The sequence below is a fragment of the Euprymna scolopes genome, chromosome 27 (genome assembly GCF_053919585.1).
Source record: "Euprymna scolopes isolate OS-2025 chromosome 27, ASM5391958v1, whole genome shotgun sequence".
Lineage (NCBI taxonomy): Eukaryota > Metazoa > Mollusca > Cephalopoda > Sepiida > Sepiolidae > Euprymna > Euprymna scolopes.
The window spans coordinates 94,317,417-94,341,085 of record NC_136508.1 but is presented as its reverse complement, the minus strand read 5'-3'; the positions used below and the strand labels follow the sequence as shown (position 1 = coordinate 94,341,085).

The following is a 23,669-nucleotide window of genomic DNA, read 5'->3' as shown; positions in this document are numbered from 1 at the left end:
GTAAAACGATTTATGAATAATTATTTTGTTTCGTTATATAAAAATGTTCCAGAGTTTTTCTTTCTTTCTCGATTGCCGGCCTGAATGAAGATCCAGTTTATTTCAGGTATGCCCTGACGCCAGATGATGAAAGAAATAGACTGGATCCAGCACGAAGCCAGAGTGACGACCGAAATCGACAATGTTGTCACACGGACTTAGGGTCATGCACATTTCACGTGCCCTGAGCAGCAGAGAGATATTTTCCAGTGACCAGTGAGAGTCTGGTCACCCTTGAGGGGTCCACCACTAGACAAGTAAGAATGTAGCCCTGCTGGGTTGCATCTATGGTCCTGTGAGCTGGGAGCGACGAACACGGCCAGAAGTACATCACATATACACCAAGTCTAATGAACCTCCAATGACACTTAGACGGAAAAAACTAGCCCTTCAGTACTGCTTAAAACTCTCATCATGTCCATCAAACCCTGCAAACAATTGTGTTTTCCACCCACAATACACAAACTTCTTCAATGGGAGAGAAAATATTATTAAACCATACAGCCTACGTATAAAAGCCCAAATAGATACCACAGAAATCCATGTTTCCCTTAAACCAAAATCTCCACCTTGGCTAATTAAACAGCCATCGGGAAATTTAAAACTCAAGAATGTAACAAAATCTTCTAAATCCAACACACATCCCCTAACTTATACAAATAACTTCAATAATATATTAGAACAATATCAAAACTGGACACACATCTACACAGATGGCTCCAAAGAACTAAACAAAGCTGGAAGTGCAGCCATATCTAACAACATTATACTACAAAAACGTCTCCCAGACAACTGCTCAATTTTCAGTGCTGAATCAACAGCCATAGACCTAGCTTTAGACATCATCCAAAAAACCAAGTCAAACAAATACTTAATATTATCTGATTCATTTTCAGTCTTAACGTCATTAAATAACAAAAACTTGAACAACCCCTTAATCATAAACCTCCTGGAAGGAATCATCTCCATTTCCAAAAACACTGACATTGTATTCTGCTGGATTCCCAGCCACATGGGACTCAAAGGCAACGAAAAAGCTGATACAGCAGCAAAAAAAATCTTTAAAAATGAATATCAGCAATACAAAAGTACCTCACACTGATTACAAACCACTAATCAACAAATGCATCACTTCCAAGTGGCAGGAGTCATGGAATGCCTGCAAGAATAACAAGCTCCAGCAGGTGAAGCCCAACCTCGGGAAAAGAACGGAGGGTGGGACCTCTAGCTGGGAGAAGACAAGAAGAGAAGAAACAGTAATGACAAGACTTCAAATAGGGCACACCAGGATCACTCACTCGTACCTGTTAAAAGGCGAAGAGGCCCCATTCTGTGTGTCATGTCATGAGCTTTACACGGTGAAACATATCCTGATAGACTGCGTGGATCTCCAGCAGTTATGAATGAGGTACTACCGTGAAGGTAGTCTAAAAGATCTTTTTCACAGAGTGGACCCTGGCAATATCCTGAAATTCCTAAGAGAAACAAGATTATATAACAAAATCAAATTACCTAATAAACAACAAACAAACATAACAAAATAACCTCCTCAGCATTAAATGACCCACAAAGGTTGATATGCTGCTTAAATAACCCATCCATCCATTTTCCCCTTAAATTTTCCTTATTGTTCTGATGATAAATTTATATATAACTTTTATTGCTCATCTTTCGTTTTAATTTTATGCTATATTATATATGTTTTTCATTTCTCTACTTTCAGGACATCAATCAGTTTTGTAACGGCCTGTTACGTGATAGCGAGCACTTCAATTATTCTCTTGGCATTTGTACAGCAAATTCTATTCATCAGCCAGAACGTCACCTCCCAGGAATTGCATCGAGCAACTATGAACGGAAAGTCCTGCATCGGACTCTACGCCTACAACAATGTTCACAACAGGGGCCTTAGAAAGAACTGGATGGAATTCATCTTTAAGCCTTCTCGGAGTATTTCTCCCAAAATTCCCGTCTAGTCAGTGACTTTTTCTTTTGATTGGATTGTCAGTTTTACGACACAAAACAATAAAACAGGGTGCAGCGATTAGTTTAATGGATATCGTCGTGGACTCTGTAATTGGTCATGTCGAATTCAAATTCTATCGGTTCTCTTATATGCAGTTATAAGATACGATTATGAAATTAATGGACCTTCCACAGCCAATTGCTCACTCCAGCTGTGGGTGAAATAGCAACTTTTGTTAAGTTGAATGTATACATTAAATTGTAAAGAGTTGATGTGTCACAAGACAAAGCTAAAAATTTTAAACAACACGTTGATAACTGCTGATCTGTTATATGAAAGCAAAGTTGTCTGTGTGTGTGTGTGTCCAGCTAAAAGTAAAAAACTACACAAGACACACCCGCAAAGCTAACACTTGATACATAGATATTGGAGTGTTCACTGCTGCGACTCAAGCACAGTTAGTAAGACTCTGAAGAATATTAATTTCCTTTTCTTCAATTGACTATAGTTCATCTTTATTGTCGACTTTTTTGTGTCTTGCCACATTGCAGGACAAGAATCCATCTGGTCTGCTGGTGTATCTTCAAATGCTTTATGCATCATAGATATAAATTATATGAACAAACAAACAAACAACATTTTAATCAGTAAATGCCTAGACTGAAAAGGCATATAAATTATACAAACAAACAAACAATATTTTTTAAGTTTCATTACATTTTAATCATTAAATGCTAAAACTGAATGGACATACCTTATTATCAGCTCTGATTTCTTTTTGAAATTGAAATAATCTTCTGAGATTTTCAAAGTCAAACACAAATAGCATTTAAGTTGGCAGATCAAACTTTGATTCTGACTATCCAATTTTCATCTGTTATTTGCATTCAAACTAACATACTTTGCTATGGTTAATTAAAAAAAAAAAAAAAAGAAAAACAAAGAAATTTAGCCTTGCCCAGGCAACTGTTAATATAGAAACCGTTTTCAATTACGAAAAAAAAAAAAAATGTCTAGGAGGGAAAAACTTATATTATTTTGGAAGAATAGAAAAACGATTGTCTCCCTTACAAGTAAAATTTTATTTTATTTTTTGTATAACTTCAAAACATGTGTAAACAAACGCACAATACGTACACATCTCATAAGACTATACAATTATATATTGAGAAAATGATATAACATGATAAAGATGATAGTGTATTACCTGTTTATAGTTATTCCATTTTTTAAAAATATATCTTTTTATAATAGTAATAGTCATCATATTCTCAGGATTTAGATGATTGTCGGGTGTATTTATGTCACGGGGAGAGGCACCAGGGTAGAATGAGTGAATGCAGACATAGACAATTCCATAGTCTGTTTGGCCGCCCATAAACCATCACTCATTTTCCTCAGATATGCAAAAAGAATTTATCAGTTTATGAATTTCTAATAGAAATCGAAGGGGAACAAATAATGGTCATGGGTGCATCTTGTATACGTACTTACGTACGTACATAGACTTCCTAGGTGTTTATGAGTTGAGAAGCTGTGTGATTCATCTGTTAATTAAATCTCATCACATTCAGATGTTAAAAAAAAAAAAGTCCATTCTGAGATGTCGTCATCACTCAGGAACTTTTCATAACTATCTGAATTTTAGTTTTCTATTCTTCAACCTGAAATAGTAATTTCTACTATCATATAAAAGGAACTTTATGCTTTGTGTGTGAATTTGTTCCCTATAGACTCTGTAACGGCTGGACAGATTGTTATGAAATTTCACACAAGTGTACTATATGTATTTGGCAGTGTTCTTAAATAGGTTTTGTATTAGAATGTCTTTGATAAGTATTAATAATTTGGGGGGGGGGGGGGGGAAAACAGAAGGAACAGGTGATTTTAACCAAAGTTAACACTTTACACAGCCTAACATCATAAGTGCATTTGAAAAGTTTTATTACTGCACAAGCAGAAAAACCCGGCCTATAAAATCAACATTAGTTCTTTGATATTACAGGGGCATGTTCAAAATGAATATTTCTGCTTAAAGCACAATTGAACATGATACTTGACTTTTGCATTTTAAACTTTAATTCAAGCCAATATATATATAAAAAATAATTTTATAAAATCAACAGTAGATTCTCTACAGTGCAATGGATATTGTTGGGAGGCATGTGAAGCTTCCTCTTGGTGTGTGATGGGTCCTCAACTGGAGTAGGCCATCGATAGATTGAAAAATGGGCGATTTCACCGATTTAGATGACAATAAAAATATGGGAGTATGAAATATTTGTTCATTCAATCCCGGCAACGTCGAGTCTCCCTGCTAGTAATTGTTAAATTGAGTACAGACCAAAACTCCAACAAATATTTGGGATAGAAAAGAAAGTTTAGGTCACGTAATTTTGGGATCAGGATCAATAATATTCCGACTATTGATCTCATCTTAACTGTTGTTCTAAGTTTTTGTCGATGTAACTTTAAACCAGTGGTTCACAACCTTTTTTTTTTTTTTACCTATGGATCCCTTTTTCTTTTTGTGGCCATAGTATGGAAGGATGAAGATCAGATAGACAATGTAATAGGAAAAGAACCGACTACCTGAGGCACATATTTAAAATCAGCTCCTATCACTTTAAAAAATTTTTTTTTTGCTTTCAAGTTAATTCTATGGAATATTTTTTGAAAATTCATTTGAATGTCTACTTCAGTTTTTTTCACGCCAAACAAAAATTACAGTAGAAATAAAATTTTTAATAATTAAAACCATTAGGGGTTGGGTTTTATTCATGGACCCCCAAAATATCATTGTAGACCCCCAATTTGTTATATTTTGCCTGTGGACCTTCGAACCTCCCGCTTTAGACCTTTCAGGGTGCTGCTGTTTTAGAGACGGATTATCTAAGGGAGATAACTCTCGTTGACTAAGACAAAAACATTTTGAAATAAATAACTTAGGACACTAGCCTATAGCGACATGTGAAATTGCATTAGCCAATATAAAGTTGTTGATCTTTCGAATAGCCAACAATGAACAAGTTGTTTTCGATTAGCCAATGACAAATGTTTACCTACTTAAAAAACACTTTCTTATGAAGATTTTTTTTTTAATTTAATAAAAAAATGATTTTATTTACAAGAAAATATATAAAATTGAAAAACCATAGTTTTCATTATCATTTTTTTTTTTATGGCAATGTACTTAATAAAAAGTGCTGAATGTATTGTATATTGGTTTATATTGGAGGGGATGATATATTAAAACGTGTCATGTGTTATCTAGTGGATGTAAGATATTGTTCTTTTAACAGACAAATAATTTTTATAATATAAGTTTATTACAGTTGTCTCAAATGGTTTTCACAGGATCTGCAGTTCGTCTACATTTTCTATTCTTACAGCTCACTCCCTAGCTGTCGGTCCACCCCAGTCTAGACGTCTGTCCGCTCTGGTGGTCAATCCTCAACTCTCTGAATCTCTCCAAAACTAACTACATCACGTGTTCTCTTATGTCACCTAATTACGTGTCTCAGACCAACCTAATCCACAGCTAGTTATTTGTTTATTCAAAACCCCAAAATAATGTTTACATATATTTTTTATTTTCACATTCCTTTTGCGATTCACACGTCAATCATTTCTTCCGCAATTTAATTGTTTATTCTTCTAATCATAATAACTGATCCAGCGACCATCCGTCGCTCAAATCAATTAATAAAAATACAATAATAATGTATTGACCCCGCTTGCCACAGTGAACAGATACTACGCTATGATCACAGCCTAAAGGGTCATAACATTACAAATGAAATTAGTCTTAGAAATTGCAGAACCAGTTTATTTAATATTGGTTTTGCGTACGTTAATTAACAAGTTTTATTATTTAACGTTGTTTCATTTTTAATTTATTAAGATAGTATTGTTTAGTTAGAGCATTTGTGTATTATGTTTTATTCTCTTATGGAGAGGAGTTTTTTTTTTTAACTTAAAATGTTTTCATTGTTCAAGTGATTATTTTAGTGTCCTAAATTATTTACTTCAAAATGTGTTTTTGTCTTAGTCAATAAGAGTTATCTCCCTTAGATAATGCTCCTCTAGAGCAGCAGTACCCCTTCCAATTAAATCTTTTTGAATTTGGATTTAATCCATGAGAGTAGATTGTTCTAATTCCATTTGGCACAGCCGGGGAGAACTTTTTTTTTTTCTCCCCCAATGGATGAAATTTTGTAAGACAATATAATAGTAAAAAAAACTGCATGAGGTGCATATTTAAAACCAGCACCTATCACCCCCCCCCCTTTTTTTTTAAAGCAATTTTATGGAAATACTTTGAAATCTAGAAAATACATTCAAATTCGTTTGAATGTCTACTTCAGCTTATTTTTTCACATCAAACCAAAATTACAGTAGAAATTAAATTTTTAATAATAAAAACCATTAGGAGTTGATTTTATTCATGGACCCCCAAAATATCATTTTAGACCCCCAATTTGTTATAATTTGCCTGTGGACCCTGGTTGAGAACCGCTGTTCTAGAACCTGAATGCCTACTAGACAATGTCCTCGAGTGGGTGATTTCACCAATTTCGATGATAATAAATATATGAGAGTATGAAATATTTGTTGATCATCATTCAATCCCTCTCTGTACAAGGGGTTTATCAAGAAAACCTGGCATGAGGATACTTTTCCATAGAAGTAAACCCTGACTAAATATTAAAAAATCACATTTCATATTCACGGACCAAAAAAGATCTCTTCCCTGGCTTTTACGAGGAATGGTGCAACTTCAAGTGATGTTACCTCGAGTAACAGCACGAAGTTGGATATTCCACAATACAAGATGAATTCTTGTCTTGAAACTCAGTAAGACCACAAAAAGGTACAGCTGCTCTCCTTTAACAATTACAAGATGCTTCTCCAAGCACAGATATCCATGACAAATAACACCCTACTTGAGAATTCATCCGTCAAATTCCTCAGCTTAACATTCACGGGCAATATGAACTGGAACAAATACTTATATTTTACCTGAGGACCTCCAGAAATATTCCATAGACCCTGGTTGAGAACCCCTGCTTTAGACCTTCCAGGCTACCTTTTTGAACTTAGGAATCCATGAGAGTAGAAGTCTTTTTTTTTTCTTTAAGGTTGAAATTTTGTAAGATTCAAGAGTTAAAAAAAAAAAATTATAAAGAAAAATCACCTGAAGGAAGTTTGAGGGTTACATTGTGAGAATAACATTCACGATGAAAAGAATAGTTCAAATAATCTTAAAGAAAGTAAAAGAGATGAGGTTAACCATGCAATTTAGCAATCGCTAGATTAATCTCCTTATTTGGGTACTTTATAACAAATTACATTCCCCCTTTTTTTTTTTTTAAGCTGAGTTTTCTTTTTGGAAAAGATTTTGTTCTTTTAATATTTTTATCTAAAGCTGTTTTTAATGTTTTTGTTGGTTTCATAAAGATTTTATTTTTATGTTTTTAATGGCACACACATAACATCTTTTTATTAAATATTGTTTGTTTACAAGAAAACAATGTTTAGTTTTTTTTTCTTGTTGTTCTTTTGAGTTTTTCTTTTTGCATGTTTTTATCTCCATTTCTGGTTATAATCAGCTAACGTACTTCCTAATTTCCAGCATAGCACTACAGGAAATGGTGACAAGGCCAATCAGTTTCTTCGCTTTTTTTTCTCTCTCACGCCTATAAATTATTTGTTACTTTGATTTCAATGATTTTATTTGTTATACTTTCATAAACATATTTATCACATAATCTATAATATGAATCTCATCTGTCTGTGTAAATGTATGCATGTATGTCTGCCTAAAACTTTCGACAGATTTTCATGAGATCGGTATCATTTTGAAGCTTGACCCTTGGGATGAAAAATAGGCCAAAAACATGAATTCTTTCACCCTCTACTGGACACTTTTCTACAGGGAGGGGGTGGCTTTTTTTTGCCGATATTTTCGAAAGTCCTCCCCTCTTTTCGATTGTCTAGCCTTTGTCACTTTCAGTTTGGCGATAATATTATTAATAATAATATTATTAATAATAATATTAATAATAATAATAATATTAATATGCAAAGAATATTCTCTTGTCATAGCCCTAGTCATCATAGGCCAAGGATGATTTATAATGAGTAATTAATTTGGAGGAAACTTTTAGGTCATGAATCATGAAAAATGTCAGCAAATTGAAATGCAAAAATGTACATTTCAACTTGCTAGACGTGTCTGGAGCGCTAAATGTTTTGGTTTCGATTCTAACTGATGGCTCGCAAGTCTTTTTTTTTTTAATGCTTGAAGTCACTACTATATATATTAGGTACAATATAATACTCAATAGAGATTTGGCTATCTAATAATAAAGATGAAATCTGCATAAATTAAAATATATTTTATGAGCCGGCAATGCCAGGCGGCCTCCATTAGTTAAATTAATAAATTTACACATGAAGGTGTTACGAGGGACATTCCAAAAGTAATGGCTCCAATTTTTTTCGCCTAAACGGATCAGAAGGGATTACAAATTACATTGTTATGATGAACTTATGCATTCATGACCTAAAAGTTTCATCCTTATTGCAGATATCGATGATGTGAAACTAAGAAAGTAACCCCTGTTATGGATGTGTGTCAGAAGCAAAGACATCATTGAATTACTGGCAAACGTGCATTGAGAATAGCGGTGACTATGTAGAAAAACAAATTCTGGTGCACAAAAGCGTAGCTCTTCAAATTTTTGAGTAAACAAAAATAGGAGGCTTTACTTTTGGAATGATGTCCCTTTCAACTGCTGGCATTTACATGTGAGAAATAACAAAAACTAAGTCAATTTTTAGCACCACAGCAACTTTTATTTCTTCGAATTAAGACAAAAGTTTTTTTTAATAATGAAAGACACCAGAAAAATTCTTATGATTATAGTGGGTGTGTTTTAGGGGAAGCTATACCTGATAGATTTGATAAAAAGGTCATAAATAAAAAAAATATACTTTCATTATAACAAGTGTTTATAGAATGCCTTTATTATTAAGTGCTTGTCATTTATTACGGAAACGATTCTTACAAGAAACAATCTCTATAACAAATTGTACAAACTTTTTATTATTTAAATTCAACATTAGCCACCAGCATTCGCATCCAACATTTCCAACTTTCTAGCAACTGCATCAGCTGATTTCACAAGTTTTTTTTTTTTTTGTTCCTAACGAGTAATCATTTACTAAAAAAACAAAAAAAAATTGACAATTGGATGATGGTTATGAAGAATAGTATGAGAGGATTGAAAATCCCCATGTACCACTCATTCAAAATAAACCAACCCAGAAAACAGCAATACTTCCCCCATTGTCAAAAACATCACACTTGAAACGTGAAGGCGTTCCTACAAATTCCAAGTCCTTGTACCCCCTCCCCTCGACGTAAATACCCCCGAAAAAACCCCAACAAGCAGCAAAATTCTACCCCTACACAATAGAAATCTCCAGACGCCAAAAAGTCTTCTACTCTGATAGTTTCTTTGGAATGGATTCCCTTCCGGGTTCCTGCTTCCTCGACTGTACTAAGATGCAGAAGTTCAAGTGTAAGTGTAATGTAAACAAACATCTTGCTGCTCAACTCCCTACATAATATCCTTGTAATTTATGTCCCAGATAATAGTACGCTACATTATAGTGGCAGTGTGCCTTGTTTGGGGTGAAAATGCAATATTTAAAAAAAAAAAAAAAAAAAAAAAAAAAATGGGGGGGGGGGCTCTAATTATTCAACAGACAATTTGCTAAGTGGTGACTGGTTAGTTTAAATAAAAAAAAAAATAAAATAAAATAAAAGTAAATGAAATCCGTTGATTTGATTCCTAGATGCTTCAGAAGCTGGTGGTGAATGCTAGCACTCATTGAATTCTAAATAATAAAAAAACAAAAAACTCATGCTATACACGTTATATTTATGCCTTGTAAAATTCAGTAATAAGTAATAAGCATTGCTTAACAGGGCATTACTTTCTAATCAACTTGTATATAAAAGGTTTCTGTTGTTTAATGGCCGGTTTCACACATGCACACAACTGGCCATTAAAACAACAGAAACCTTTTATATTATATATATATTATTACAAGTTGATTAGAAAGTAACTGGTTCAGGTCCTTGCTAATGAAGCCAGACATGACTTCTGTTGCCGGGTTCGAATCTCTCGACTGACATTAATCGTGACACCCTGCACGGATGATTCCTGAAAGGATGAAACACTAGTGTCTGTAGGTATTTAATTATTATAATCAATAATAATATAGATATATAAGTAGGTAACTAGATCTAATATCTGGGATATTTTTCTGTCCTTGTGATAAAGGGAGATGGTGTTTGGTCAATACTGCTGGAGAGCCATGATTTAATATACTGTTTTGTTTTTAAATCTCCGAAACAGTGTTTCGTGGTAAACAACTGATGATCCTTTAAATTAACATTAGGACTATTGTGAATTCGATTTTTTTTTTTTTTTTTTTTTTTGGACAGAAAATTTAGATCAATTAGGTTTTAAGGATTCCAGGAATAAGCAACGATGAAAGTGACAAATTTGAATCTCTACCGGTTGATCTGTGCATGCTGTAAGAAAATAAACTTCACTGGTTTTATTTTTTGTCACAATTTTGATTTTGAGTATAGAGTAAAATTTATTTTTTTTGGTACTTAAATTTTTTTTATTTATAAAACTTTGTAAAATAAGAAAAAAAAAATAAATATCAACTTTATGATGAAAAACGAAACTTAATTTGTTTAAAGGGTGTGCAGATTAACTGGAAGAAACTGTTGACCCAACATTGTTGCTTATTTTAGGAGGACTTTAAAACCTAATTGATCTGAAAAAAATATTAGCACCATGTCTTCTGTGAATTTGCACAGTTAACATCTTCATGAACATTAAAATCATTTTTAAGCGTTTTCAAAAAAAAAAAAAACCCCAAAAAACCTTTTTTTTAAATAAACAAGTTTTGTTAAAAATATTGATATAACGTGTCAGTAAATCCAAATTCTTTTGAATATCTCATCTGAAAACACCCAATACTCTCCATGTAATTGATTCTTTATACTTTGACGAGAAAAATAGTATGTTTTGTGCGAGTAGATAACAAAAATCCCCCCCCCCACCTGTCTATCAGATAAAAAAAGAAAAGGACAAAACCTTCGAATAAATGAGTCCCTAGTCAGGGAGCCGTGGAGCACCATATTTAAATGAAATATAGTTTTAGTTAAAATTAATATACTTCCTGAGAAAAGGATCAAGAGAACATATTCATCCTCCCGTCTTCAACAAAATCGGACATTTTATTTCATTTATGGATTATTTGTAAACAACAGATGAAAAATACCTGACAATTTAACGTTTCCTGAAAATCAATTCAAATCCGAATCAAATGAAATTGGAAAGAGTAAAAAAGAAGAAAAAAAGCCACTTAAAACCTTGTTTGAATATAAATTAATTTTGCAAGTTTACCAACCTTGTTGTAAGTCCTTATTAACAAACGTTATTTTTTATTTGTGATAAAATAATTTTTCCTGTTGTGCTATAAAATAGTAATTAAAATTGCTTTCGTTTTTTATCTTTGTCTTTCTAAATTCATAGGTTTCAAACCAGTTAGAGAACAAAAACCTTTAAAAAAAAAAAAAAAAAAAAAATTGTTGAAATAAGTGGAAAAATATTTTCAGAAACTTTGTGTAAAAAAAAAAAAAAAAAAAAAAAAAAAAAATGTTGAATAAAATATTTTTTAAAACTTTGTAAAAAAAAATGTTGGTCTGCAGGTTTTTTCTGATCTTTCCTGCAAGTGGATTGGAGGTTTTCATTCAACAGTTTCAACTCCGGACTCATAAGGGTTTTCTTCTGTCAGATAATTCAACAGGTCCACCCGAGTGGCAATGCCAAAGATCATGCTCTTCATGGTGATGCCACCAGAGTTTCCAACTGGAGAAGAAAAAAAAATAATGGAAAACCAAATAATTACAAGAAAAAAAAATTCATTTGGGAGAAAATATAGCATAATTTAAAAAAATAAATAAATAAATTTCACATCAAATAATTAAAACATTTTTTTTATTGTACATTTAAAAAATAAAATCAAATAAATAAAAGGGGGTTGTAATATGTTAATCTTATACCCCCCTCCCCATTGTCCAATAGGATGATATGTAATACAAACTGATTGAAGATAAGAAATTAATTTTTATTCAATTTATTATCTTCATATTTGGTTTATTGTCCATTTTACATGGCAACATGTTTTTTTTTTTTTTTTTTTTTATTCACTTCCAAACCTATCTCTGCTCAGGTTATCATTCATCCCTCTTTCTCAAGCCTATCCATAACACTTCTACTCATTTTCTCTTGCCTTCCCTCGTGAACTGACCCTGGTGCCTCAACTGTTCCACATTTACTTTACCCATTATTCGAGATTGCCAAATACGACATGCTATTTGAGCTTCACCCAGTTACACATGATTTTGTTAGATGGAAGCAGATTCCCACCTAAAAATCATAATACATTTTATATTTAAAAGGAAAGTAACTCTCTGCCCTTTGTTATCTCTCGAGATAAACAGCATTTAGGAAAGCAGAGTTATGTTCTTTGCAACAAGATTTGATCTAAGTTTTTACTCTGACTACAATTAATTACATCCTAATTATAAAATAATTACAACTAGAAAAAGAATTACCTAATAAATAATTGTATTTGTTCATCTATCAAGGGTGAGAGTGGCTAATGAGACAAAAGCTGGAATTGAGATAAATCTCTCAGAGTATTTACTCTTATGTACTAAGAATTTTCACACGTCATTATCAATGATTGACTACTAGCAATAACAAGCCAAGCATTGCGGGGTCCCTTTCCACGAGTGAAACATTTACTTTCACCATGACTAATGTTTGTGCAAAATTAAACAAAAAAAAAAAATTGAAGGATTGGTTATCGAGAAAAGTGTGAACAAACGAAAGGATGAACGATTTTTTTTTTTTTTTTTTTTTTTTTTACTCACATTCACTCCTAACAAGGCATATAGCCACTTGATGTAAAGGGGCTTCTATTTAAATCCATGCCTAGGAAAAATTAACAAGATGTTGGTTTACATTACATTTAAACTTCTGCATATCAGTACAGTCAGGAAAGCAGGTAACAGGAAGGGAATTCCAAAGTCTAGCTCTTCAAGGGAAGAAACTATTAGAGTAGAAAGCTTTCTGACATTTTTATGATACTACCGCCTCCCCGGGGGGGGGGGTACTTGGTTGAGGAACGTAACCAGCTCCCCGAGGAATAAACGATATTCAACAATATCTAACGATAAGCACATGTTAGAAACATCAACAAAAAACGGGTCGATATGTCGTCAGCTATAACTGGCTGGCATGAGTCGTTTCTTCATTGCGTCGTTACAGGCATCTTTCCATCGTCGGCATTAATGCCATGCTGAAATCGAACGCTTGTACAGAAATAGCGTACAAATTCATTTTTATAAAAATATATATACTTTATTAAAGATTTAACAATGAGGAGCATATTTTTATAAAACCAGCTGAAATCAGACACATGCTATGTTGCGTCTGCCGACCCCAAAATGCAAGCGTCAACTATTTAAAAAAATAGAATTATATTTAATTCTTTTTTTCTTTATTGAAAGAGAGAGAAAGGGAATGAATGAGAGAGATATGCGTTTCACGCAATGTTTTGTTTTTCAAATGATAATGTCAACATCGTTTAATTTTTATTATGTACTGGAATCATAAACACCTGCCAATCTTCGTGTGCTGACAGTTTTAACTTTTAAGAAAATGTGTCTGCACTGAACTAAGTTAGTCACAAGGTTTATTAATGTAGAAGCCCCCAGCTCCCTCAAAAGGGGCTATGTCATTGTGCCACATTTAAGAACTTCAACAGTGAAGGAGTGAGATTTTGCTGCTAAGCGGGTTTGTCAGGGATATATACATCGAGGGGGCACAAGTGCAACGAGTTCATCAGAGCACATTCCATTAAAATATTTGTAAAACAGGCAGAGATGCAACATTGCAGTGACAGGACACGGGTTGGATATTGGGGCAATCTACCCCTGTAATGGGTAGGCAATCAGAGTTATCCTGGAAAATCCGTTTTGGCAAAAATTTACTTTCACCATGTCTAATGTTTGTGCAAAATTTAAAAAAAAAAATCCAAATCATGGTTATTGAAAAAAAAGTGCAAATAAATGAACGGGAGTGAATCACTAGGTCCAACCCCTCCTTTGTCGAGGGATCAACAAATTCTATTTCCTTGAGTGGTAACAAATGTTAGCCATGATCATTGGCATTCTCTGAAAAATTTGACTGGTAATAAGTCTCTCCAAGGTTCCAGTATTTTCTGCACTCTTCCAGTGGAAGTTTAGTTGGTGTGGTCCCTTTTTGGATTTTCCATCCTCCATGACCCCCTTCACAACAGATTTGTGTGATACCTGTCGAGGCTGGTGCCATTACCTGTGTATAGGGGTTTTTGTTTACCAGGATGGCAGTGGGAGGTGTCAGATTATGTGAGGGAGCCTGGCCGTTTTAGTTCCTGTGAACTTGTGTGACTACTACTACTACTACTACTACTCTGGTGTTTAACAATAAAAAAAAAACTTGCATTTTATTATTTAAAACAAATCAGGGCAATATTGGAAGAAGAAGAAGAAAAAAAAAATGGAGGAAATGAGACCGTGTATGCACGCAAGTTTGTTTGATAACTGGTCTCTGCAAGGGCTATGCCTGCAGATGGTTTATTTAAACCTTTTTTGTTTTTTAACGCAGCATTCAACATTTTTAACTTATTTACTTAGACTTATATTGGTTTATTTCATCACAAAAATCTTTTTTTAGTGTGTATTTTTAATGAAAGTAACTAAACCATTTCTTTTCATTTTATTTTTTTTACAATACATTGAAGCTGTAAAAATACTCAACGAACAAAATTAATAAAAAATAATTTTATAAAAGGAAAAGTGTTTATTTTGTATGTCTGCCAAAAACTTTTTCTATCATTTTAAACTTCGGTCTTTCGGGCGACAAACATCGAAAAAATTGGCCCAAAACATTCATTCCTTCACCCTCAACTTGCCCGTTTTTTACAAGGAGGATGGACTACGCTTAATTTCAACGTCTCAACTTCCGGTTTTGCCATGGACGCATCGTCTAAGACGTTACATTTTTTTTTTCTCCTTTGAGTTATGGATTTGAGCCTGCGTGCCTACTTTTTTAACAACACCTCTCCACCAGGGCTGCCTCCTGTTGTTTTGGCCCCCCCCCTGCTACTACCACTGTTTGGGGGGGGGATCCTTACTACACCATCTACACACCCAGGTAACGCCGGGTACCCCCGCTAGTTGAAAATAAACAAAGAAATACGCCCCAGGGACCGGTCGTTAAACAAAAACTGCTTGGGTGCATGGTCCCATTTCCTCCAAGAGTACCCTACATTTTTTTTATACAAAGGATTTTCCAAAAATATTCCTACCAAATCGATCAAAGGGGACTGCAAATTGCATTGTTATGACTGAACTTATGGATTGATGACCTGAAAGTTTCATCTCTATTACAGATATTGAAAGTGTAAGACGAAGAAAGCAATCTCTGTCATGGACGTGTGTCAGAAGCAGAGATGTGTCATTGAATTCCTGGCAAAAGTGCATTGTGGTGACTATGTAGAAAAATAAATTCTGAAGCACAAAAGGGTTGCTCGTTTTAATGGTACTACTTCTATCTTCATAGCTCTCCAATTTTGTTTTTTAGTAAAAAAAAAAAAAAAAAAAAAGGTCTTACTTTTGAAACAACCCTCGTATCAGAACACAATTTATTCACACTCAATCAACTTTTTACATTGCCAGTGAAATTTATTTTTACATATAATTTGAGAAAAAAAACAAACAAATGTACTGCCCTGTGTAGAAACTGAACCTATGCCTTCAGATTATCAGATTTTCTGTTTATGGCATTTTCTTTATCCCCCATTTCCAACCTCTCTTCTCATTTCCCTTCATTATCACACCATGTTTATGATTATTGTTGGTGGAAGTATGAAAATGCTGAGATAAACGAAAAAATCTTTTCCCATATAATGTGAAGAAGGATGGTTTGAAAAAAAAAAAAAAAAAAAAAAAAATCATACGTCAAGGTTTTATACAAAATGGATGTCATCACTTTTTAATCTTGAAATTTAAGAGAAAAATGAAAAATGGGTTATAGTCAGCTAACGTACTTCCTAACTTCCAGCATGGCTGCTACCGGAAACAGTGACGAGGCAAATCAGTTCCTTCATTTTATTGCTTTTCACTATTTCTGTTGTGAAGCAATTTATTCGAACAAAATATAAGAAAAAGACGCAATTTTTAATGTATATTCAATATATTATGCAGATAAAAATTAGTCTTTATCTGCACTTTTAGTAACTCTTGAGTTGGAAGCGTTTATAAATAGAATCTCCCAACTGTGAGGGGCCATACCCCATTATGAGTTCAAAATATTGCAACAGTAAGAAAATTTAAAAAAAATAAAAAAGGTTTTATTTCATTTGAAATTTTATAAGAAATATGTTTATGAAGTTATGAAAATAATTTTTTTTATTTTAATTGATATAAGCTTATGAAAGTATAAAAATAAAATTAATGAAATCAAAATAAAATTTCAAACATCATAAAAAAAAAAACATATCCAATACATAATATTCTCAAAATAGTTTTTAAAAAATATTTTAGAAAGTGTTTTCAATAATTAAAAAAAAAAATAAACTAAAAATAAAAATTAATTAAAAAAAAAAAAATAATAATTTCAATAATTCTTAATTAAAATAAGACTGAAAAAAGTTTTCAAAAATTATTAATAAAAAAAAGTTTGGAAAAAAAAAAAATTAATTAAAAAAATAAATAAATAATTTCAATAATTCTTAATTAAAGACTGAAAAAAAGTTTTCAAAAATTATTAATAAAAAAAAAGTTTTGGAAAAAAAAAATTAATTAAAAAAATAAATAAATAATTTCAATAATTCTTAATTAAAGACTGAAAAAAGTTTTCAAAAATTATTAATAAAAAAAGTTTGGAAAAAAAAAATTAATTAAAAAAATAAATAAATAATTTCATTAATTCTTAATTAAAGACTGAAAAAAGTTTTCAAAAATTATTAATAAAAAAAAAGTTTGGAAAAAAAAAAAAAGTACATGCACAGGGAAGATATAGGCGGGAGAGAAAAAAAAGCAAAAGGAACTGATTTGTCTTGTCACCGCTTCCGGTACCACTACGCTGGAAGATAGAAAGTACTTTAGCTAACGATAACTGAAAAATGCTTACATAAGTACAATCATTTAGTAATTAATGGAAAGAAGAAAAAAATAAAAGATGCAAGTTAGAGCCAATATGCAAAGAGAATCACACCAAAAAAAACAAACAAAAAAACAAAAAACAAAAAGAAAACATGCAGCCCCTTAAAAAAAGGGGTTTACAGCCCCCAAAAATTGCTGTTATAACTTCTGGTGCAATTTTTAAATGCTTTTTAATTTTAAGGCATCTACAGTTAGTATTTTCCGGTGCTGAGCATGTGAAAGAATTAAATGAAGATGTTTTCAACTTGCAACTTCATTCAGAAAAAAATCAGACTCTCGACACAGTTGTTTACCTATATGAGAGTGAAGGTTAAAGTTAGATTGGGCATGTATTCTTTGTATTCATTGAAAGTTAATTGGATGATTACATATATAAATTCGTCTTCCTGTTTGTTTGTTCACAATTTGATTAATATATACAACAGGTTCATTACTTTACTATTTCATTTATTTCTATATATAGTATGATTCTTGCAAAATATACGATTAAAAGGTAACCTCATTTGCATATTACATGAAGGAAAATCAATTTTACTAAATAGCTGTATATTAGTTACTGTTTCTAGCAAGAGAATTGTTATAAGTGTTCTATTTAAGATTGCTGTTTAAAGTTGATTTATATTAATATATTTGATTTGAATTATTGTTTACAACATTGATTTTTTTTTTTTTTAGAAACGGTTTTTGAATTATTTCCCCTGTTGTCTTATCTTCTATTATATGTCTCAAATGTTGGTTCATATGTTTGTGTGTAGGTTCGTATACCTGCTAAAAAATTTAGTCAGCTGCATTGGACCAGATTGAAACTGGTACCGTATGAAAGTGCGATTGGACCAGATTGAAACTGGTACCGTATGAAAGTGCGATTGGACCAGATTGAAACTGGTACCGTATGAAAGTGCGATTGGACCAGATTGAAACTGGTACCGTATGAAAGTGCGATTCCTCGGACGCATAATATCTGAGGATTAGAAAAAAAAGAAGTTAATTCTGTGGTGGTCAACTGGACCATTTCTTGCGGGGTGGTCACTTTTTGTGATGTCATTTTTTGAAAGTTACTACACGTTTATGATTTTTAAAGAATTAAGAAAAAAAATATTTTTCAGAAAAATGTTTCTTTTATTGACGAATGCAGAAATATCTCGTCTTTCATTTCTTGAAAAGAAAAGATCGAAGACCTTTATTTTTACACAGAACATTTGATTTGAAATAATAAATTGTAATATTGTGATGGAATCTATTTGTTGTGATGATTCCAATATTTTTTCGAGTTCCGATACAATTACCGATTCTGATTTGTTATAAATTTCTAAATATTTAACTATTGCTATTTTTCACCGATTATTGTAAAAACCCATGTTCAATATGCAGATATTTTCTCAAATGTAAAAACACATGTATATGGGGGAGGTCTATAAATATCTAGTTTTAGAGGTAGATCAATAAATATTTATCATGATTTACTGTCCGACATTCGGTTTATTTTCCACAGAGCATCTATAATATAAATTTCACTTGTATGTATGCATGCCTGCCTAACACTTTCGACAGAGGCGACGGATTTTCACGAGATGGGTATCATTTTGAAGCTCGACATTTCAGACGACAAATATCGAAAAATTGGCTAAAAACATTAATTCCTTCACCCTTAACTTTTCTACAAAGAGGGGTTGCTTTTTTTTCGCAGATATTTCCGAAAGTCATCCCCTCTTTTCGATTGACTAGCCTTAATTTAAACCTTCACCACTTCCGGTTTGGTGATGGACGCAACAGGAAGGACGTCACATTTTTTTTTCACGTTCTTTTCCTCCTTTGCGGTATGGGTTTGAGCCTGCCTGCCTACTACCACTTTTTTTTTTTTTTTTTTTTTGCTCAACACACACCTCCAAACACCCGGGCAACACCAAGCACCCAGGCTAGTTTGATTTGAAATAATAAATTGTAATCTATTTTTTGTGATGGGATGATTCCAAAATTTTTCCAGTTCTGATACAATAACCGATTCTGATTCTTTATAAACTTTTAAATATGTTAAATATGCAGATATTTTCTCAAATGTAAAAATATAGGGGGGGGGGGGCTCTATAGATATTTAGTTTTAATTGTAGATTAAAATCAAAAAATATTTATTGCACACACACACACAAAAAACCCTCATCTTTTTATCAGTTAAAAATCAATTTCTTATCCCAAAATTTGCTAAGCAAAACAAAACAAAAAAAAATGGCTGTCTGCATATGGTTTCAAATTCGCATTTTTATTTTATAATTTAAAAAAGAAAAAAAAAAGTCATGTTGAGGAGACTAATGTTTTTTTTTATTAAAGATTCTTTTTAAAATTAAAAAAAATGTGCAAGTGAATTGACATCTGTTTCTTTTGTAATTTATATTAAAAAAAATATTCATTAACAAAACAGTTTGAATTTTTATTGAAAATAAAATGCAAAGGTATTAATTTTATTTATGGGTTTAAAAAATTTTCAAGAGTGAAATTTCCACGGGTTCTGCTAGGGAAAATTTTGTTTTAAGCAAAATCAAATAAATAAAAAAAATAAGTAAAGGAATAGTTTTTGGCACTGGAAAATAGACACAAATTTTTCCGATTCTGATTAATCATCCCAACACTGTTTGATTGAAGCAAGTTGAATCCACTTCACAATTTGTGTAAAAAAAAAGTTAAAAAAAAAAACATGCAGTTAGAGTTAAAATGTTAAGAGAAATTAGAGAAGGTGAAGACAACAGCAGAAAAGATGAAACAAATAAAAAACAAAATAAAAAAAATAAAGTGAAAAAAAAAACAACAAAAACCAAAAAAAAATGGTGGTTAAGTGTTAAAATGTCAACAATGCAATTTGACGCTTGCCTTTTTCTTTACCCTTGAAAACACGGATTTCATCTGAAAGAAATGCAATTGAATAAAATTTAAAAGAAAACTTTTCAATACAAGATTATCGATTTGGCTAGTATCCTTTCCCAAATAACAAGCCGAGCATGCAGGGTCCCCCTCCACGAGCGAAAAATTTACTTTCACCATGACTAATTTTTGTGTACAATTTCCAAAAAATCCAAGGCATGGTTATTGAGAAAAGTGCAAACAAACGATTTTGGGGCAATTTTACCCCTATAATGCCCCTGGATGTTTGGGGGTGGAGGGCAACCAGTTATCCTGGAAAATTCATTCTAGAAAAATTTACTTTCACTATGACTAATGTTTGTGCAAAATTTTTAAAAAAAATCCAACCTGTAGTTATTAAGGAAAAAAAAGCTCGATTCCAGTAAAGCAACTGGCCCAGACAGAATTCCTTTTATAGAGCTCAAAAAGCTTCAACCTGAACCAGGCTGCTGGAAAAATGGTGGGATCATTATACTGTTCCAGTAGATATCTCACTGCTGATGCAATTCTCTACCTGCAGAAGAGCCAAATACATCCAAGGATGGTGTTGTTGTCACATTTGGGCAGGATAAGCTGCTAGAAGCAGCTTATCCTGCCTTGACAGAGTTCAAAATAAACTCCGTAGCCTAGTGGGGGATGGCCTTTTCTCTTCCCTGCAACCTCTTTCCCATAGAAGAGACGTTGCGAGCGTGTCTCTGCTTTACTGTTATTGTCATGGCAAATGCTTACCCGAGCTCCAATTTATGGTCCCCTCCTGGCCTGACTTTCATGAAAAACACTTGTCTAGCTGAAAACACTATCAATAATTTTCCCTACTCTTTATCTGTGCCAAAACCTAAACAGATCCCATGAACAAAACTTCTTTCTTAGAACTACACGCCTATGGAACTCAGTTCCATTTTCCTGCTTTCCAACTGACTACAATTTGGTTGTCTTCAAGTCCAATGTAAACAAATTCTTGATGAGCCATACCCTTAAGTAATCCAATCTACCCAATTTCCACTACTAATGATTACTACAACATGTTCTCATTGACCCTTATCCTCGAGTGGCCTCCGGGCCTTGATAAGTGGAGACTCCTTTGTAAAAAAAAAAAAAAGTGCGAACAGATGAACAGGAATGAATTACTAGGTTCGATTCCTGCTTTGTTGGGAGACCAAAAATCAAGTAGAAGGGGATATTTTACCTTTTTTTTTTTTTTTTTTTTTTTTAAACATTTTCACCCCAAACAAAGTACGTTGCCACTCTGATGTAGGGGGCTACTACCAGGGACCTAAGTTCCAGGGATACTATTTAGGGAGTTTAGCAGCAAGATGTCTGTTCACATTACACTTGAACTTTTGCATGTCAGTACAGTTGGGGAAACGGGAAACTGGAAAAGAATTCCAAAATCCTGCAGTTCTGAGGAAGAAGCTATTAGAGTAAAAGGCTTTCTTACATCTACGGATCTCAACTGTGTAGGGGTGGGACTTTGCTGCTTGTTGGGTTTATCAGGGATATTTTCGTTGAGGGGGTACAAGTGCTTGTAGTTCATCAGAGCATCCACCATTAAAATACTTGTAAAACAGGCAGAGGGATGCAACATTTCGTCAGTGGGACAGGGGCTGAAGTTTAGATGACAGTTCAGGACCTATTAGATTGGCAACTCTCTTTTGGACCCTGTCCAAGAGGGAGAGACTAGTAGCAGATGCACCAGCCCAAATGTGACAGCAGTACTCCAGACATGGGCGAATGGTGGCTTTGTAGAGCTACAGGATACTTTCAGGCGTAACTTTCTAGCACGATAGAGAGAGCCCACCTTCTTTGCAGTAGCCTTAGCAATGATCTTAATGTATCTATTCCAACTCGTGTTTCCAGTAAACAAGGAGCTTGAAGTGCTCTCAGGTAAAATATCTCTAGCCATAGCTATTGGTGGTTGGTAAGGTTTCATGTAATTATAAAGGAAACTAGCTTTGTCTTGGCAGCGTTGAATGTTACCATCCATTTATGACCCCATTCGACTACAGACTGAAGATCTTCCTCTAGGGTTTCGGCCATTACCTTAGATATGTGCTCATTTGTTTTCCCCACGTGCCTGCTATAGAGCGTGGTGTCGGCAAATACACCCATCTCAGAGACAATTTTATCAGGTAAGCCATTTATGAATATCAGAAATAATAAAGGTCCAAGGATTGATCCCTGGGTACACCCACATTTATATCAAATTTTTTGGATGTATACCCATCGAGGACAACCTGGATTCTTCTTTCATTTAAGAAGGATCTAATTATGCTAAGCATTCGTCCAGTAATACCATAGGATTTTATTTTCATGAGAAGACCATCGTGCCATACTCTGTCAAAAGCCTTAGATATATCTAGGTTTACTGCCCTCCCCTCCCTGCCTTATCCAGTGCTTGATATAAATGTTCAGAGATTACAGGTAGAATATCTGCAGTAGAACGGGCTTGCCTAAATCCATATTGGTCGTCAAACAGAAGGTGGTGGACTAGAGCTTGATTAATTAAGGACTCAAATATTTTGGCGAAAAGAAGGAGGAGGCTAATTGGGTGATAATTTAATGGGTCAGTTCTTTCACCAGAGTTTTTGTAAACTGGTACCACAGAAGCAGTTTTCCAGCAGCCAGGAAAGCAAAATTCTTTAAGGCATTTGTTAAAGAGTTTAGAGAGAACAGGAACGACCTCAGTAGAGCATTTTTTTAATAGCACAGCCGGGATGAGGTCAGGTCCATATGCTTTTGAGGTGTCTAGGTTTTTTATAATATCATGTACTTGGGAGGGCGTGATCTTTAGATCATCTAGCGTGGTTTCTGTCCACAGATGAAAATCAGGGAGGGAATGGCTTGAGGCAAACTGGCGAGCAAGCATGTTAGCTTTCTCAGTTGCTGTGCAAACAATCTCATGATTGTTTGATAGTGGAGATATTGTCGACTGCCCATTATTTACTACACTTGTAGATTTTCCAGAAATCACGAGTTCCTAATGCGTTTCCTGGTGGTTTCAGTGTATTTACTCTTAGCTGTTGCTACTTCTTTCTTGCAATTATTTCTAGCTTCTATAAACTTTTGTCTGTTTGTACAGGACTTATACTGGATAAATCTACGGTATGCATGTTGCCTCTGAGCAATGGCAGCTGCACATGTAGAAGTAAACCATTGGGGAGAGTGGGGTTTACTATAGAACTTTTGTGTAGGAATATATGCTTCAATTTTTTTTTTTTTTTTTTTTTTTTACATAGGCATCACCACTTATCAAGGCCAAGAAGCCACTTGAGGATAAGGGTTAATTGCTGCTTTGAACCATTCAGTAGTCTCATTTGCCCACTGTTCTGCTGGAAGAGAAAAGATATTTCCCCATGGAGCATCTCTGATGTGATTTCTAATGGCATCCCAGTCAGCCTT

At 33.5% G+C, this 23,669-nt stretch overlaps 2 protein-coding genes across 5 annotated transcripts in view; one reads left to right on the top strand and one right to left on the bottom strand.

Annotated features, from left to right (window-relative positions):
• The window catches only part of LOC145249008 (palmitoyltransferase ZDHHC23-like), a 48,006-nt gene extending 44,965 nt beyond the window's left edge, over window positions 1-3,041 (top strand). For both annotated transcript variants that reach the window (XM_080110867.1, XM_080110868.1), the window contains one exon: window positions 1,763-3,041. In XM_080110867.1, coding sequence (XP_079966993.1) covers window positions 1,763-2,015 — 253 coding nt within the window. In that variant the 3' untranslated portion in view covers window positions 2,016-3,041. The remainder of the gene's footprint in view (window positions 1-1,762) is intronic.
• An 8,269-nt stretch (window positions 3,042-11,310) lies between these two features.
• LOC145249007 (cystathionine beta-synthase-like) overlaps window positions 11,311-23,669 on the bottom strand; it is a 122,109-nt gene continuing 109,750 nt past the window's right edge. For 2 of the 3 annotated variants that reach the window (XM_080110864.1, XM_080110866.1), the window contains 2 exons: window positions 20,241-20,273; window positions 11,311-11,970 (listed from right to left, as the gene is read on the bottom strand). In XM_080110864.1, the coding sequence (XP_079966990.1) occupies window positions 11,849-11,970; window positions 20,241-20,273 (155 nt within the window). In that variant the 3' untranslated portion in view covers window positions 11,311-11,848. The remainder of the gene's footprint in view (window positions 11,971-20,240; window positions 20,274-23,669) is intronic. The other variant, XM_080110865.1, reaches the window with a different exon arrangement.